This window comes from Heloderma suspectum, chromosome 5 (genome assembly GCF_057233095.1).
Source record: "Heloderma suspectum isolate Gila_16-S chromosome 5, 16-S_ref, whole genome shotgun sequence".
NCBI lineage: Eukaryota > Metazoa > Chordata > Lepidosauria > Squamata > Helodermatidae > Heloderma > Heloderma suspectum.
Window position 1 is genome coordinate 192,509,988 of NC_139462.1, and position 19,657 is coordinate 192,529,644.

Genomic DNA, 19,657 nt, shown 5'->3' on the forward strand with positions numbered 1-19,657 from the left:
AGGGAGCGTAATTGACCTCTCCCTGCAGAAGGAACTTTTCCAACTACCAGTTCTGGAAAGCCCTATGAAGAGAGACTGAAAGAACCGGGCATGTTTAGCCTTGAGAAGAGAAGACTGAGGGGAGATATGATAGCGCCCTTCAAGTACTTGAAAGGTTGCCACAGAGAGGAAGGCCAGCATCTCTTCTCAATCATGCCAGAGTGCAGGACTCGGAATAATGGGCTCAAATTACAGGAAGCCAGATTCTGGCTGAACATCAGGAGAAACTTCCTGAGTGTTAGAGCAATACGACAATGGAACCAATGACCTAGGGCAGTGGTGGGCTCTCCCACACTGGAGGCGTTCAAGATGAGGCTGGACAGCCATCTATCAGGGATGCTCTGACTTGGATTCCTGCATTGAGCAGGGGGTTGGACTCAATGGCCTTGTAAGCCTCTTCCAACCCTACTATTCTATGATTCTATGCAGAAGTGGAAGGAAAGACATTCTGGTCTCTTCCGCCGCCAGGGGCACAAGGGCTAAATTGGACTGTGGTTGTTTTGTTTTTGGCGGTGGTACAATCTGTTGTAAGCTGCCTTGACGATCAATTGAAAAGGTACGCATTTTCGAAACAAATAAACAGCAAAGATCCTTAAGAGTATCCTTCCCCACCTGATGCCCTCCAGTGTTGGACTACAGCTCCCAGCATACGATGCTGGGAATTTTAGTCCATCACATCTGGAGGGCACCAGGTTGGGGAAGGCTGTTTAAGAGGATATTTATTTATCTTCTACCCCATGCTTTTCTCCTCTGATTTTTTTTTATTGGCTGTGCACATACAGACCTGCACAGCTGTGAATTACCAACGCAGTTTATTTTTAAATCTCCGTTGCCGTGGACCACTGAAAGTGCACATTCTGTCAGCAGACTAGAAAAACAGTATAGAAAGGACACTAAAACAGTCGCGTGCCCGCCCACTTCCCCTGCAATTGCAGCACGGCACTGAAGCATCGTGTGCTCACACTACAAACGCAAACAACAGAACACACGTGATCTTTTGAACTCCTCTTGCTTCTCCCACAATGAGAACACTATACATCTGTGTGCAGCGCTTGATCGTGTTAAAAAAGAAGCGTGGCTCCTGCTCTGCATTCATTATTAGCATGTGTCCCCAGAGCAACGATTGCATTTTGAAAAAATACCAGCACAGTGGTGACTCGTGCACAAAAGGGGCTCTGGTTTAGAACCTCCCTTGTTTACTTTAGGTGTATGTGACCCCAATTCAGCTTGGGACCACCGCACACCAGGAGAGGAGGATTAAACCATTTCCCCTTGAAATCCCCCCCCCCCACTTCATACGGGGTAAAAAAAAAAAAGAAAAGTCTCCATTGGCACAGAGTTTGTCACTTAATCCTGCAGAAGAGGATACAGATTTGCATGTGCTAGTTTATATGTATGGATGCACATTTAGAAATTGTAACTGTAATTTAAATAGAAATACAATACCATAGTGAAGAAGGCTATGACCTGGCCCTGTGTGCCTGCTCAGTCTACTGATGAGGAGGCTACCTGCTGAGGAGCAACTTCAAGGCCCCGGATCTATTTTCTTATAGTTCTTTAACTTTAAACTGGTCATCCGTTCAGGTAGAGGATGCCTTTAAATAGAGGACTGTCCTTTGTAAAATAGGAACATGGTCACCCTATTAAGAGTTGCAGATGTGGCCTTGCTCTGTGTTCCTCCTTGTAGTGAATTTTAATCACCCAGGGTAGTGGGCAATTAAAAGTGTAGTGCTTTTTCTATAGTGTTGCACACATGGCTGCTCACACAACACGCTAACCCAGACTCAGTGGTTGAGTATGGGTTGTTTTGAACTTTGAGTTGTTTGTTGAACCATGGGTGAGCGTGTTGTCTGAACGCAGCACATTTTCTGCAGGGTGGGTTATCGTGTTGTCTGAATGCAGCCAGGGTTGCTTGTTAACCATGCAGTGTGGCTTGTTAACCCCCCTGAACAACCCAACAACAAACTATGGGTTCTTAAGGTGGCTTGTTGAGAAAAATAAGGCACCCTGCATGGTTAACAAGCCACCATGGCTGCATTCGGACAGCATGCTAATCCACAGTTCAACAAACAACCCACAGTTCAGAACAACCCACACTCAGCCATTGAATCTGGGTTAGCAAGTTGTGTGAACAGCCCCATTAGTTGTGGACTGTTCTCCTCAGAGATGTTTGTTTGGCCCCTTCTCTAGTTTCCTTCTGCCTGCATGTCAAGGTGTTTTTATTTTAGAAATCTGTCTCAAACGTATAGGTTCTCCTGATCGTTATTGTGGGTTGGTTGGTTCCTTTGTGATGCTGCTTTTTTGCTGTTCTGTGCTTTTATTTTTCTTTGGTTTTTTAATATTAAGTTTTATTGTTTAAGGGATTTATATATTGTTGTGTTTTATCTGTTTTTACCTCTCTTTTCTACATTGACGTGAGTATTTCATTTTTAAAAGCTACTTACCAGTCCATTAAAGAAATGTGTAACTTTGTTCTGGAATTGGTGAAAACAGGATGAGAAATAGAAAGTTAGGCTGCAGTCTTGTACCCACTCACCTGACTAGGCAAGTACGGAATTGTACTGTTCATTAGAAATTAATTAGTGAAGCTCACACTTATGTGAAAGGAAACTTAGATTTAATTCTTCAAGATTTGGGTGGTGGGGGAGGCAAGAACAGTTTAAATTTTATCCCTGAAAATATTGGTGTTTTAGCAGAATAAAGCTTTTAAAAAAATTATTTAGCTCTGCTTTACATTTTATGGACACCTTTAATCAAACTGATTTTTGTTATTAGAAACAATTCTTTGGTGAAATGTTAAGAGAATCATAAAGCATGTATTGTATTTTGCTCCCAGCTTTCATGTGCCTACATTTGACAAATCTGCATTACAGATACATTTTTTCATGCTATTATTAATAATCGTCTATGAATGAACTTGTCAAAACACCAAGTAACGGAAGCCCCTTTCATTCACAGAAGGGAACCTTTGGATCTAACCCATCGCTGAAAAATATTGTCAGTGACCATCCTAAAACTGTCACTGTTTGTTCGCAGTGTCTATGTTATGGTCGGTGCAGATGTTACATTCTCCTCCTGCTTACGGGAAGTCGAAAATCCACAAAATCAACTGAGGTGCAGTCAAGAAATGGAACCTGTAATAACTTGTGATAAAAAGTTTCGCACTCAGTTTCACATAGACTGGTGTAAAATCTCTTTGGTGAGTTACTGGTTGACAGTATTGCAGAACATACATTGCCATTCTGTCATTAAAACAATCTTGTGGAAGGTAGATTCCGCAAACATGTTTCTGATCTATGATATGAGGCGTAGTGGGTGGGCGTAAGGAATAGTGCCGTTTCTGCTATGGTGTCAATGGTCTGGAATACCCTCCCTCCCTAGATACACCTGAATGGTCCTACCGCTATATGTCTTCCGGTGCCTGAGAAAGACCTGGCTTGTTAGAGCCCATTATGGGGAGCTGAACTGATAATTTGTTTTGCTTCCATTATTCTGTTTCATCATGATGTTTGATATTGTCTTGGTTATTGAATCTCTGTGCTTTTAGCCGCTTTGAATTCTCCCACTGGAACAAAAGCAGGATTGAAATTTCTAAAATAATTAAATAATGTGGCTTGAGAACACAGCACTTGGAAATGTTTAAACAAATGTTTACATTTTTTAAACATTTGGATGTTTTCATTTTTTTTTAAAGTATGTAGATAATACCACAAAACACTTTCATTGTCACTACTGTTGACTAGAGTATAGGTAAAATGGGCTGTTGGGCTGTATGTCCGCGGTAGAGTGCATGGTTTGCCTGCAACAGGTCCTGGGTTCCATCCCTGACATCTCCAGATAGGGCTGGGGAAAGACTCCAGTCTGGAACCCTGGAGACCTGCTGCCAGTCAGTGTAGACCAGGAGCAGGCAGAAGGTAGATCTGGATCTACTGGTAGATCTCTGCATGATTTGCGGTAGGCAGTGGAGGCTGGTGGCTCTGATGTTAGTGGGGCAGTGAATTCACTCCGAGTTTCAGTCATAACTCTGAAGGAGTTATCCAGAATTTGGACTGGTTCTCACAGACACCTGGAGCGGATGAACTGCCCCACTGACATTGGAGCCACTAGCCGCCACTGGCAGTAGATCAGCAACAATTTCCTATTCTCTAATAATTATAATTTCAATCAATTTTGGTGTGTGTGTGGGATCTGCAAGGATTCTAAAGGGTTGATATAAAGACAGAGTACCGGGATTATTTGCTTTGAAGTTGGTTGTAGAGTTCCCCAGGATGTTTGTGTCCAGCATTTGTGTCCATTACCTCAATCCAATTTGGCCTCAATCCAGATAAAATTCATGGGTTGCATCCAGGTTTAGTCATATGTGGAGTAGACCCATTGAAATCAATGGCACTTAAGTTAGCCATGAATCAATCCCATGTATGTGTAACCTTAGCTGAATGGGGTGTAACAGCATGTGTAACCTTAGCTCATGGATAGGCAACATAGGCTCTAATGCTCTCCCAGACATATTTCTTGGCACTTCACTTGCCAAGGTGCCCTACTCTTCCCACTTTTTTTTTTTAACCAACGCTTTTTTTATCGGCAGCTGAAATAGGTTTCCATTGGTGATGAAAACAATGGGTTCATAGGAGTTGTTTAGTGTATTAGGGTTCACACCGCTCCTCTGCTTTGAACTCATTCTTTTGGGGAGGTTACCTGTCCTTTGCTACGCCTCACATGGCAGCCATTTTGTGGTGGTGCCCAAGAAATTTTCTCAAATTGTCAAATGTGTTCATGACCCCAAAAGGTTGCCTACCCTTTCTTTCGCTGAATGGGGAATCATGTATGAAAATGCACACAGTTCCTTAGCACAATCCAGCAGGCTCAGGCTGCTTGCGTGTAGCTTTTCTCAGATAAACCAAGATAGTGCTGATCAGCTGTCATTACTGAATAGGTGCAATTGCCACTTTTTGGACAGGGCGCGTGCATGCTTAGACCAGGTCCCATGTCTTTATCATTCTTTAAGAACATCACGAGCTTCCATCAGTTAAAGGAACTTAAGTCTCCTTACATTATCTTTACTATCAAACATGGTAGAGCACCGTAACAGATGACAGTCTTCAATTCTGCATTTTATGTACTTAAATAAGTATCTTACTGTCTGTCCCTATGCTTCATTGTGTGGAGGAGTTAAAAGCTGATTAAGATGGAGCAGCTTAACATTAAGATCTTGTCCAATTTTCTGCATTGACTCTTAGATTTTTTTAAAATTGTCATTAACCAAATTACATTAACCAAATGTCATTAATCATTACATGTACATGTAACAAGGCATAGTTTAGCTGTACATACATAGTTTAGCAAACAAGAGAAGGAATAGACCCAGATTCAGTTTCCCTTTAACAGATTCCTGGCTTGTTGTTATGTGCAAACAGTGACTTGTGTTTTTAAAATAAATTCTAGTTTGTTAACCCACTCAGCAAAACAATCCATTGTTTGTAGTTGGCTTGTTTATCAATTTAATGGAGTTTATTTTAAACAACAATTCCTAGTTCACATGTAATGACAAACCAGGAATCTGTTAAATATGCTAAAATGAAACTGAATCCTGGTTTATTCCTCCTGACTGTGGGTGGAGGGGAGGGGAAAGCATGAGAGACTGAGGCTTTGCTAAACCATAGTTTAGTGTTATGTGTGAACACTGAATTATATTCTGTAAACAGAAAGTACAAAAATACCAAACAGGAATGGCCCTGCCATAAGGCGGAGTGAGGTAAACACCTCAGGAGGCAGTTGCTGGGGGACAGTGGTGACCATAGAATCATAGAATAGTAGGGTTGGAAGGGGCCTACAAGGCCATCGAGTCCAACCCCCTGCTCAATGCAGGAATCCAAGTCAGAGCATCCCTGACAAATGACTGTCCAGCCTCGTCTTGAAGGCCTCCAGTGTGGGAGAGCCCACCACCTCCCCAGGTAATTGGTTCCATTGTCGTATTGCTCTTACAGTCAGGAAGTTTTTCCTGATGTTCAGCTGGAATCTGGCTTCCTGTAACTTGAGCCCATTATTCCGTGTCCTGCACTCTGGGATGATCAAGAAGAGATCCTGGCCTTCTTCTCTGTGACAACCTTTCAAATACTTGAAGAGTGCTATCCTATCTCCCCTCAGTCTTCTCTTCTCAAGGCTAAACATGCCCAGTTCTTTGAGTCTCTCTTCATAGGGCTTTGTTTCCAGTCCCCTGATCATCTTTGTTGCCATCCTCTGAAGCCTCTCCAGTTTGTCTGCATCCTTCTTAAAGTGTGGTGCCCAGAACTGGACACAGTACTCCAGATGAGGCCTAACCAGTGCTGAGTAGAGGGGAACAAGTACTTCCCGGGATTTGGAAGTGATGCTTCTATGAATGCAGCCAAAATAGCATTTGCCTTTTTTGCAGCCACATCACATTGTTGGCTCATATTCAGCTTGTGATCGACAACAGTTCCAAGATCCTTCTCGCTTGTACTGTGGTTGAGCCATGTATCTTCCATCTTGTAACTGTGCATGTGGTTTCTTTTTCCTATGTGCAGAACTTGGCATTTGTCCCTATTAAATGCCATTCTGTTGTTTTCTGCCCAGCGCTCCAGTCTATCCAGATCACTTTGAATTTTGTTTGTCTTCCAAAGTATTAGCTATCCCTCCCAATTTTGTGTCATCTGCAAATTTGATCAGCATTCCCTGCACCACCTCCTCCAAGTCATTAATAAAAATGTTGAAGAGCATTTTTTGAAGTGACAGTCCCCTGATTGTTCCCCTTCGTTAGCAAATAGAGCTGTGTGCGTCACATGACCTGTCCTGTATTCCCTAAACTAGCCTGTGACCCTCAGGTGTGGTGGATACTACCCAACCTCTAATGTGGAAGCAGGATTCAACTGACAGTCCCGTCCAGTCAGCTTACATGGCATAGCAGTGGGAGGGGCAGGGCAGCTTGTCCTTTGACTCAGGCAGCAAAGGCTCTGAGACCAAAAGTGTCATTTCTCTTTAATTTTATGACCTGATTTTTGCAAAGAAAGTGTGTGGTATAAAGCAGACTTAAAAATGAATTGTGAGTGTGGAAGGCTAGTGCTTAAGCTTTCCTGGAACGTATGGAGTTTATTCAGCTGCACTGTTGACTGGGTTGTGACTGCCATTTAAAAAAAAAAGTATTGCTGTCTAAAGTACCTTTTGTCTTTTTGGTATCAGGTTGATAAAACACAGCATGTTTCTACCTATAAAGAAGTGATCCGTGGAGAAGGCATATTACCAGATGGTGGCGAGTACAAGCCACCTTCTGAAAATCTGAAAAGCCGAGATTATTATTCGGATTTCCTCATTACGTTAGCAGTACCGTCTGCAATAGCACTGGTGCTTTTTCTAATACTTGCTTATATCATGTGCTGCCGCAGGGAAGGAGTGTGAGTACTTTGAAATGTTACTAAATGATTGTATAATTTTATCAGTTTACAGGCACGTGAAAAATTTAGTAGGTGAGCTTAATTCAGTTCATAAAAACAGTTCTTAGTATTTTCTAAAGCATGCAATAAAATCAAATTGCTACAATTAGTCACCTTTGGAACTAGAAATCTTTCAAAATTTATTAAGAAACTGCAAAACTCAGAAACCCATTCATAAAATTATTTAACCTGACAGTAATTTGAGGCTCGCTACAGGTAACAAAGTCTCTAACCGTTAAAATAAACCTTATGGAGATTGTGAACTGAATTTAGGGTTATAAAAGCCAAAAACATAAAAGAAAAGCAGCAAGCAACAGAATTTCTTCCATTTTACATGCACATGTTCTAGGAACTTTTTAGTCCAGCATCTGTCTTTTTAACCTGCATATTCACTTCTCTGTGTACGTGTCTTCCATCTATATCACCTCTTTATGTGCCTTCATTCATGCCTTCTCATAAACCTCGTGGTAAATGCATTAAATGGTTATGATTCAAACAAGTTGTATGAATACAGAAACAAAAATGTCATGCGCAGCTGAAGCTCTTTCTGAAATTTTGCCATAGCTGCTGCCATGGTTGAAGAAGCAAGCCTCTGTTAAGGTGCAGCTTGCCTCGTTGGTTATTAGAGCTGCTGTGGCAAAGGCTACTCCAGTTGCACATGCAGTTTTTGTTTGCAGATGTATACAGCTTCTTGGGATCACGATCCATTGTAACAGGATTGGCATTTCCACATCATATACTATTTCCATCAGCAATTAGACTTAATGTTCCAAATACCAATGCTATTATTTAATTCATAACTTTTGTTTTATTTTTAGGGAAAAGAGAAACATGCAAACACCAGAGTAAGTGTCTTCTTTCCTGTTATTTTCTCCCATCATTTAATTTTCATTTCCCAGTAGCTTGTCATGCTTCATACATGTATACCATCCTCATTCTCCTTAACTTGTTCTTCATCTCTGTGATGGCTGCTTTGAAAAATGTAGAGTCCTGAGGAACTAAGCAGGTCAAAATAAAAAGGGTTTAACAGTTCATAATAAAACAGATCAGGATGAAAATATTAATACTCAGTTCAGCCTTGTGGCTTGCAAGATTACTCTCTGTATTTCTACAGGGTAATGAAAATATTTTTTAAAAATCAGTTTTGTGGAAGGAGCGCTATGGGTGTAAAGTGCGGTTTTTGTGAATAATTGTTAACTAACCACCTGAAGCCAAAGTATAAAATGTACCAAATTGCAAGCAATAGTATTTGCACTTGGTTATAGAGAGCAACATTCTCCCACGTGATGCCCTCCAGATGTGTTGGACTGTAACTCCCATCATTCCCAGCCAGCATGGGTCATGCTGGCTGAAATGATGGGAGTTGCAGCAGTCCAACACATCTGGAGGGCACCAGATTGGGGAAGGCTTCTATAGAGGGCCATCTGTGTAATGAGTACTGAAGGCTCATAGTCTAGACGATCACAGGGATGCTGTGCGAGGCCAGCAGGTTACACTGAGGCCACCAAGCCTTTTCCCAGGCCTGCAGCCAGGGCCAATCTAGATATTAAATTTGATATGTCTGAGTTTTCTCAATAATAGCTAGGTGTCTGTGTGTGCTGTCCCTTTCGCCCCATGATGGTCCTGGTGAAGGTTCCCCTCCCTCCCTAAAGCTGCTCTTCAAGAGACAAGCCGCCACTGGTGTCAATTGATGATTCCCTCCTGGAGCTCATTGCAGCTTCAACAGAGGTGCCGGGGGATGAGTTTTCATTGGGACTGAGATGGTGGGGAAAAGCTTTAACCCCACCTCACTGCATAATGTGGTCCCATCCTGATCCCCCCTTGCAGCTGTTATTTAGGAGAAAAAAGCTAGATATATTAAATGCAGTCAGGCATTTAATGTCGCACCTAGTTTAGCTCTCAGGCATTCCAGCTGAGAATGTGGGAAAAGGTTTAGAGGACTGGATGCAGCCTGCAAGCTTTATATGGCTTACTCCCTATGTAAAAATAATTGGGGGGTTCTTTTTTCTTTCTAAATAATTTTAAATGCAGTATTTGTTATATACAAATCTTGTCCATTGAAACTATGTTGCGGTAATCTACCAAATTCCTTGAAATGTGTTTTTGTATTGTTCAGTTTCACAAGACTGGCCATTCTATTAAATATGGGGGAAAATTTGTTTCATTTTGATCTAGCATCCAGCTGGTCCACCACAGTGCAATTCAGAAATCCACAAAAGAACTTCGAGAAATGTCCAAAAACCGAGAGATAGCATGGCCTCTCTCAACACTTCCTGTGTTTCACCCAGTCACTGGTGAGATGGTACCACCTGTTCACCCGGACAGCTATGACAATACTAGCATGCCACTGATGCAAACACAGCAGTAAGTACCAATACAGGTGTCTGCAACTGAGATACTTTAACTGAGTTTCTTTATGGATCTATTGACTTCTTTCTGGACCCCCTGTAAAATTCCCTGAATGAGGCAGGGTGATTGCACGATAAAAGCCTCACCTGGAAGCACCCTTAAATCAGCAAGCCTTTTGTTACACTCTAGTAATTTACCTTTGTAATATATTTCCATAAGACAAGCTTATTTATTACAGTTTTTAAAGAACAGTCAAGCTCTCAAGGGCTCCTGGGTGTATCACACAATACAAGCTGATATCATTGGAAATTATAACTAAACAAGTGGGACCTGCAACAAAATACTGCAGTATAACTCCATCACTTAAGACTAGTGTTCTTCTTTGTGGCTCCAGACAGCCTTATTCAGACCTCTCAGGGGAGTTTCAGGAGTGGGAAAAGGATAAAACACTTCCTGCCCCTTCCCCAGCCTTCACCAGCTGTGCTATATAGAGCCAGCCACAAACCCATTTTTACAGCCCTCAATCCAGACATGAAGGTTGCTCTGAATCTGTAAGCTTTAAAGGGGAACCTTATATGAGTATATGAGCTACATAGCATCAGGAACAGGAGCACATAGGTCTGGAGACTGAAAATGCATCCCCCTCAATGTGACCCTTACAACAGACACAAACATTCCATGACACAAATTGCTGTCTGATCTAGACTAAATTGATCAGTTTTCACAGTCTTCCTGAATTCTGCTTTGCTTAGACACTCTCTCTCTTTCTCTCTCTCTCTCTCTCTCTCTCTCTCTCTCTCTCACACACACACACACACACACACACACACACTGGGCCAGACAAGATGTTACATTAATCATAGGGTTTGCCCTTGAATACAAGTGTTCAGAAATAGCCATTGAAGGGAGGGGCCGTATGATCCAGATTGTGACCCTGACACAGGGAGTAAGGGGACTTTAATCCTTTGCCCCCACTGTGGTTCTGGTCTGGATTGGGGGCCCCACACCTGCTATTTGCATGGGGAAAATGCTTCCATTGGAGTAAATGGGAGCTTCCCATTCCCCAATGCAATTAACAGCCATGAAGGGTCCAATTCAGACCAGGGCTGCAGTGGTGGTAGGAAGGATTTGTTTTATTTTTATTTATATATCTAAATCCATGTTCAAACCACCGTTAGACTTCCAGGTCAGTTAAAGCCTCCTAGTCCCCCATGACAGGGTCCCAATCCCCAGGGAGCTTTTTCATTACATTTTCTTCTAATTTACAAAGTTATATATTCTTGTGAACCTTGGGAGTCCCTTTAGTATGTAGAAACCATTATCTTATTTTTAGGTGTCCCTATTTTGCTTCCCAACTGATAGGCATCTGGAAACCTGAGTTCACTAGTACTATATATATATATATATGATGAAACAACAAAAATGTACTGGATACTAAATGCAGCCTAAAAACACTGGTGTGTATAGGATAGCCTGGCTTAGATCCAAAGATGTCCTTCTATTCACAGAAGGGGCTTCAATCCAGCATCAGCTTCTGCAAATGTAGTGAGGAGGCAATGTTGCAAACTCTCCCTTTGGAGCTACTCATGCCCCCTCCTACACTGCTCTACAGGGTCTTGTGCAACCTTATGTCAGTGGGTTGGATCCAGGATCTGCTTTCTGTGGACCAAAGGGCAGTCATGGAAGGTGCCTCCACCCAGGGCCTGCACGAGTTCTCCTGCCACAGGAAGCAGGAGAGCTCTGTGCACCTCTGCTGTATCTCCCCCCACTTGTGCGCTGCATCTCCCTGCCACCGGGTGCTATGCCTCCCTGCCACCATGCTTCCCCCTACCATCTCCCCCCTGCTGTGCCTCCTGCCCACTGTCTCCCCCAACCCTGCTTCCCCCCCCCCACTGTGTCTTGTATCCCCCACCTACTTCCCCATTTCTGCCACAACTGTTGTTTTTGCTGCTGCTGTTCTCTGAAGAACCACACCCGCTGTAAAAAGCGGCCAGCAGAGCTCTGCAGAGAGACTGCTAGGCCCAAATTCCTGGTTCTGACGGATCCTTCCCCTCATAGCCATGCTCTTCAGAGATAACACCTGCCCACCCACTGTCTGAATCACCCTGAAAGGATCCTGTGGGTGAGCCAGAGGACAGGTGGCTGATCTGGAGAGCCCCATCAGCTCCACTGTCCTGCCTCAGCAAATGCCACAGTGGGAGAGCAGCTGGCAGGGCTCTCTGGAGCACCTGCCTGTCTAGCAGTGCCCGCCCAGTGGCATGGCACCCATGGGGTAGAGGGAGGGCATAATTCACTGCTCCTCCCACTTCACCAGCTGAGGCAGGAGCTTCACCCTTCTTCATGGGAAGGCCAGCTCTGCCTCCACCCAATTTTCAGGGATTGGCTGTCCCCCATTGCACTACAACTCCCCACATTCAGCAAGGTCCCCACACCCTCTGGATAGCATTTTCAGGGTGCTGAAGGGTCTGCCATAGGGAGGATGAGGCAGGGAAGTATGCTTCCACCAGCCCAGTTGCGTACACCTAAATCTGGATCCAACCCAATGTTTTTGAACAACAGTTGATACCAACTGAACTGTTGAGTAGCAATAATTTCAGTGGAAGCTTCCAGGTTGAGCTGTTTCTCACATTAAGAAGAAGCCCAAGTATGGCTTGCTTGTCCTCTGTTCACACTTCCTGTGTGACAGAGAGACCTTGCACATCTCTCCTTCCTCTGCACGGAGATGCACATGTTGCAGGTAGAGTTACTCAGCTCCTCATGGTGGAGATGTGCAAGTCGCAAGACCTGGATGCCTGCATAGACAACATGTGCGTTGCTTGTACATCTTCTGCCTAGATAAATGTAGGTTCTTCAGTGGAATCCCCAGCTTATGACTGGCGTGTTGTTTGTCCTGATTAGGCCTTCACGTAGATCGTTTCTGCACAACGTATGCTGCACAGTCTGTCATCTGGGGATATTCTTACCTTGCTGCCCTCTCTGTTCAATGCACACCTGCATAGAGATCATGGAAGAATGACCTCCATGTTCAGACTTTGAGCTACGCAAGACTGATCTGCCAGGAAGCACCACAGCAGTCTTGTGGGAAATGGGGCACAGGGAAGTGATTCCAGACAAGACACCGCGATCCCTACATGCCTGGCCAGGGATATTAAGTGTGCTGAACCGGAGTGTTGCTAGTTTCACCATTGGCTGGTTGGGGCAGAGGCTGGACATGGACTCACTGCAAGACATGGAGATGCCGTTTGAATCCCACATTGGGGTTGCACTTGTGGCTGCTGCAATTTGTGCAGTCATTCCAGTCAGTTAAAGTAGATAGTAATAATCATACCAGAATCTGGCTCAGCTCCACCACAGGCCACCCCGAGGAAACTTTCTTCCTAGACATCTGGCTATCCATAGCAAAGGAGCTCTTCTTAATGCCCCTATAAAGTGTGCATGTTAGAAATGGAGAGTAGCTGTCTTAATAGCAAGGAATGCAAGAAACGATCCTGTGGAAATGCAAGTCTCCTTACCAATATTTTACATGCAGCTTCTAACAGCATATGAGACAAGTGAGCTCCTAACATTTCATCTGGTTCAGTTCTTGACTGAGAAGTCGTGTCCACAGTGAGCCTGGTGATTAAGAACCAGCTTGGGCCAGATTGAATTTGGCAAACAAAGAATTGCTGAAGGAATGTATCAAAGGAAATGGAAACACATAAGTATAAGTGTACGATGCCACTTTATGGTCCTAAACTCCCTCCAATGGATATTTAGAGCCATTTAATGGCCAGTGTACCAAACCCAGAAATAAATGGTTACTTACAATTATAACATGATGGACATAAGTAGCTCTTGTTATAAAATTGCTTCCTGTCTAAAATTACAGAGGTCCTAAATGAGGATTTGGTAAGGAAACAATGGAGTCAATTAAAAATTGTAACTAATCGATGGGAGGTTTACCAACAACTTTAGACGGAGGATGTGGATTGCATTCAGTAGCATATCAGCCATCTTTGCTGAAGCACACAAAGAGCCCTTTTGGCACCTTAAAGACACAATTTTATTGTGGCATAAACTTCCATGGACTAGAGCCTACCCCATCAGATACATGCTTATCTTCAGTTGGCACATTTATATAGTTTATTGGTACAGAGGAAAATAATGTTTATAAACATTTGAGACAAAAGACCCTGAAATGCAAGGAACAGTGATATATCATTTTTTCTTTAAAAGAATTTCCATCTTTTTGAAGAAAGAATAGTTTTGCACTGATTTAAACAGGTCTAGAAGAATGACAGGTTGCCAAATGGAAGCAAGAGGTGTGTGTGCGTGTGAACGCACGCGTGTTTTAGAAGATCCAAAGTTGTTATGACAATTTTCCAAATACATTTAACCAAAAAAAAAAGACTAATTACAAATGAGCAGAACAAGCAAAACAGGCTGCTTTACAAAATGAAATAAGTTATTTCAGTTATTTATTTATACCCATGCAGTAAAAATAATACCGCAGCAAAAGCGATCCTGTAACAATATGATCTGTCATTCTTTCAAAGGATTATTTTTAGTTTTGATTTAATGCGTCAGATTATTACTTTGAACTTTCCTTTAAGCTCCTTTTTTGTGCATAGGACATCCTTCATTTTCTGCCTGTCATAAAACATATAACGATGTGACTACGCATTAAAGATCCCAGTTGAGATTAATTATATCCTTCACCACTAGATCAAAGTGAAACATCCTTGTGGAGCTCTGGGAACGGAAAATCCATCTGTACTTAAGATAAGCAAATGATTATAGTAATCATCATAATAATTATAAATAAGGCTTCTTCTTTTTTGCACCTTGACCTCATTAGCAATTGCGGAGAGCATATTACCATAACTTGTATTGGGTTGGATCCAGAATATGTTAATGTAACATGGGTCTCATTGAAACCAATATAACAAGTTAGTCAAGACTTAATTCCCATTGGAATCAGTGGGAGATAAGTTCAACTAACTTAGGAGTCTGCTGGGAAATACTGAAGGCAAAAGGAGAAGGGGATGGCAGATGATGAGATGGCTAGATAGCATCACCGGTGCAATGAATATGAACTTGAGCACGCTCCGGGAGAGAGCGCAAGACAGGAAGACCTGGCGTGCTATGGTCCATGGGGTCACGAAGAGTTGGACACGACTGAAAAACAACAACAAACTTAGGAGTCATGACCCAATCCTTTCTTTGTGTCAGAGGATTCTTAGGTCAGAGCTCTCTGACATTTCCAAAGCCCTGCTGGGTTTCTGCCAGCTGGGCAGAAGTGAGGAAGGAGCATTGTTTCTTGACCTCCATGTTTTTCTAAAATAATTTACCTCTCATTGTGAGCAATGGCAGGTGGAATCATTTAGACCAGCTCTAGGACATGTCTAAATGTTTCCTCTGGTTGGGAGTGTGGCTGGGGGTGGCTTTAGATCCAACGCTTCCACTGCTCTGCCACCCCCCCCCCCAATCCTCCCTCTTTCCAAGCCCCCATTGGAAAATGGGAGGTAAGGGTCACGGACCATTGTGGAAGTAAGGGGCTTGGATCTTTCTGTGGGGTCACGGAGGAGGTATCAGAAATTGGAACTCTCTCTCCAGACTTGGAAGGGGATCTCAGATCTATCCTGTGACCTTTAGGATGTTGTCCCAGGGACTGTAGGATTGCCCTGTTAGTCTGGATCCATCGTATCAGCTTTGGACTTTATTGTATTCTTGGAGTATAAATCAGGAAGCATCCGCACATCTTTCCTTTTTAAGCATGTGGGGATTTTCAGATTTCTGTGAATGAAGAACAGATGCAATATTTTGATGTTTTCTTTCATCCTTTTGAGGATTGTGAATTACTTCACAAAAGCAGAAACATTGGCTTTTACTGCTTAGAGTTCATAATAGCATATATATATTCTAAAGAGGTTTTTTATTATTTATAGGAACCTGCCACATCAGACTCAGATTCCACAGCAGCAAACAGAAGGTGACTTTATTTTTTAAAACCTCAGAATATAACCTACTCAGGTTATCAAAAAGTGCTCACAAAACCATTGCAGTATTTCTTTTTTTAAATTCAGTAGTGCATTTTTCTGGGATCAGCCAGCTCTCCCAGAACAAATAGTATGTGTGAGGGGGCTAGGGTGGGGGATGTAAAGTAGAATTAAAGGGTTATATATTGTGTATAAACAACCATATAGATATAAAATTCAAAGCAGCTATGGGATCAAAATAGAAATTGGCGCAATCAGCATCTGTTCTACTGAAACAGTGAAACTCCTGTGGATGAAGATTGCACTCCGAATTCTTTTCTAAGAGACAGGATTCCCAGGTGTCTTTTTTTCTTCCTTGGTAAATGTGGCCCATGGTATTTTTGTAGTGTTACAGCTACCTATGTAGATTGGTGCCCTTAAGCCTTTGAAATCAATGAGCTTGGGCAGGCCTAATGCTGCATGGGACTGGGCTAATAGTGTTTTTTTAATATACATAAAAGTGTTTTTTTAATATACATAAAAGTAAAGCAATGTAAAACTTGAGAGGAATAAAAACTGTAGATAGATTTTGCATTGGTCTTAGTTCTCAGAGTGCACTAGGCTTAGATCTGTCAAAAAAATTGTAATAATTCAGTTGTTTCTATGTATACTGGCTCAGTGAACTAATCTAAAAATATTTTCACTTGTGGCAATGTAGGAATAACCATAAAAAGGCAAAAAACACCACCACTCAAATGGAGCAAAAGAAGTGAAGAATCTTATGGCACCTTAAAAACTCCAAAAGAAAAATGCTAAAATCTGCATTGGCATAATTACTTTTATTAGGCCAACTCAAAAGGTCACAAAATACTGTGCAGGCTTTCCAGTTCTTAAGAGTTCTCATCAGGAAAGATGGTAAACAAAGCCTTTTTGCATTTTTCTTTTGGCCAACACTGCTACCTGGAGAATACCATGTTTAGTTGTTCACCCGCAGGATCCTATACCAGATGAAGATGATCGTATACCACTTGGGACTTTATTCTCTATGGATACATCCCCTCCAACCACTAGATAAACCCACCCAGCTTGGCTTCCATCGACTTTGTTTAACCTAATGCACCATATGAAATTATCTTCAGCTCCATCAATATAAAAACAGTCTAGTTTTTCTCTACTTGTATTTCCACTTACCAAGGAATCTGTGTTTTGGTTAAGGATGGCATGGTTTTGAGTAAACAGCTGAATTTTTTAGTTTCAAAAATGGGGGATCTATCGTTTGTTTGTTCTTCCCAACAGCCGTTGGGAGAATCCCACATTGAAACCATTTTAGTACCTGGTAGAGCCTAATTTGAACGTCCGCAGCCCCCCTCCCCTTTCCATCTTAAGACTGTAATCAAAACAAGAGATTACAGTCTTAGTGTGTGGCTTTAACGTCAGCCACACACCTTTGCCTTATTTACCATCTGACCTGATTAAGAGTTCAGGAGAACTCAAAAGCTTGCACAATATTTTATGATCTGAGGTGGGCTAATAAAGTATTGTGCTAATACGGGTTTTTATTAATTTATACTATTCTATTTTTAATCCTCCCAATAGCAGTAGTTCTTTGGGCAGATAAATGTTAGGATTTTTCTTTTAGCCAACACTTAGCATTTTCACTTAGTCGTTTTTTAAGAAAATGCTAATTTATTATACCACAAATTTTTGTGGACTAGAGTGCAGACTAGCAGAGATACAATCCTGAAAATTATTCAATTTGAAAAAACTTTTTAAAAAAATTATGTCCAAGTAAAGAATTATGCATACATTAATGGACTTATAGTTCTCAAGCTACTTCAGCTCGTACATGAACCCATTTTGGGAGCCACTGTATTCAAAATAGTCTTTTTTATTACTGCTTTCGGGGACTAAAGGAGAATTTCGAATGACAACATTCCAAAGATTGGAGGCAAGTATTAAATCAGTCCTGTTTTTCTTTCTGTCAAAAAACCACTGATTAAAAACTTTAATTACATGTTCATTCCAGATTTGATCTACATAGTCACTCAGCCAATTAGTTGTAATGATCTCTGAAGTTCTAATATAAGGATTTCTTATTTAAGGGTGAACAAAGCTGTTCCCAGATTCTCTACTTACAACTTAATACCACATTCAGTTGACCTGATTTTTCTAACACTTTTCTGTGAATTGTCATTTACAGGTAAATGGTATCCCTGAGGAAAGAAAACTTACAGAAGCAATTCATTTGTAATTAAATAGAACAGCCAAGATCATCTTTTATTTCCTTATCTGCTCCGTGATGCATGAGTTGTGCATGCCTACAGCGTTAAATATTCCAGTGTCAGATGTGATCATTTCCATATTATTAAATGTACTGTATCTTTTTGTACTTTGGACATTTTCAACAAATTTGTAAAATGCTAACTTTTATATTTGTTATATTAAAGTGATATTTAAAATGAACAACAAATATTAAACTGTTTTTCTCCTACCTAGAGTTTAAGCAGTATTCCACTATGTGAAGAGAAGTTGTACAAAGACAAGTACTAAGTCCAAACGAATTTCTGAATAATTAGCAAAAACATTAAAAAATACCCTGGTGGCCTACTAATGCTTTTAGGGATAGCCTAAGATATTTTGTTGCCTGAAGCGAAGCAGCAAAGTCGTCTGTCCGTCCCCACGTCAAAGTGCACAGTCCCCAAGTCCTGTCAAAGTATTTTGATGCCGAGGGCAGAAAATCCCACGTGCCTCTCCTCGCTGGGAATAAAACTACAGTAATAATTAAGTCTGTTAACGATTTGCTGCCTTTCCAAGACACCAAAATCAGCTGGGGAGGCTGCCTCACTCTATGTAATAAGTGATCTTGATTTTTAGTGTTTTATTGCATTGTATAACAAAACCCAATGCACATATTTACAGAACAAGCCCATGGTCTCTGGCAGAGCATCACAGGGCTCATAGAATATGGTGGATGCCCCCTCCTGAGGCTGTAGACACTGCTATGGCCTTGGAAGGGGGAATCATAACACACAGTATATTGAACTTCAATTTTGATGAAGACATTTGTTGGAAGATAATCACTGAAAAATGCCTAATCTTTTGATGTCATCTTTGGTATGTGGCGAAGCAGGCACAGAAGAGGCTGAACTGGTTAGAGTTATATAACTTGTTTTGTGCCAGAAGCAAGTGTGCAAAGCAAGACATTTAACCATGAGTCCACAAATTCTGGCAAGCCTTGGTATCCAGGCATTATTTTCTACTGACAGTTGTGAAGTCCAATCCCACAATTTTAGTGCAACACAGTACTATATTAATTTCTAAAACACTTACCTTTTTTCATCAGACTGAGTTATGTTAATAACTCAGGCTTCATATAGGTTAATGAACAAATGAAATAGTTTCATTTTTATTTTTAACTGATTCATTTATGGTGCTTGACCTTTATTACCTTTCTAAAAAGCTAATCTTCACCCCTTCAAATATATACTTTTATTAACAACTTAAATATTACGCATTTACATTTTCTTGTATAAACCCCAAATGAAGATAAATATGGATTTTGGCCAGCAGGTGCCTATGTTAATTCTCTGTCCCTTTTCCCCCCTAATATAAGTGAAGAAATAATGACTTTCTTTCAACATGGAGGAATCCTATGGCATATGAAGGTTAACAAAGGTTATTACATTTCATAGGCTAGGCTATTCAGATGTTTTTCAAGTAAGATTTTCAAGAAATATTCCTTTTTTACTTTCATACTGGTTCTCTTTATTTCAACAAATGGTGGTCCTAACAAACACACTTCCCAGTGCAAGAAGAATTTGTTATGCTAAAGCAAGCAATCCTGGACTCTGTACATTGCCATTCAGA

At 41.5% G+C, this 19,657-nt stretch overlaps 1 protein-coding gene across 13 annotated transcripts in view; it reads left to right on the forward strand.

The window, feature by feature from the left end:
- SGCE (sarcoglycan epsilon) overlaps positions 1 to 18,573 on the forward strand; it is a 51,536-nt gene extending 32,963 nt beyond the window's left edge. For 7 of the 13 annotated variants that reach the window (XM_084858779.1, XM_084858783.1, XM_084858786.1 and 4 more), the window contains 6 exons: positions 3,076 to 3,238; positions 7,234 to 7,445; positions 8,303 to 8,329; positions 9,660 to 9,848; positions 15,761 to 15,804; positions 17,991 to 18,291. In XM_084858779.1, the coding sequence (XP_084714905.1) occupies positions 3,076 to 3,238; positions 7,234 to 7,445; positions 8,303 to 8,329; positions 9,660 to 9,848; positions 15,761 to 15,804; positions 17,991 to 18,007 (652 nt within the window). In that variant the 3' untranslated portion in view covers positions 18,008 to 18,291. Of the gene's footprint in view, positions 1 to 3,075; positions 3,239 to 7,233; positions 7,446 to 8,302; positions 8,330 to 9,659; positions 9,849 to 12,731; positions 14,257 to 14,537; positions 15,805 to 17,703; positions 17,868 to 17,990 lie in introns of those variants that run through there. The other 6 variants (XM_084858785.1, XM_084858781.1, XM_084858787.1 and 3 more) reach the window with 4 other exon arrangements.
- Positions 18,574 to 19,657: the final 1,084 nt, after the last annotated feature.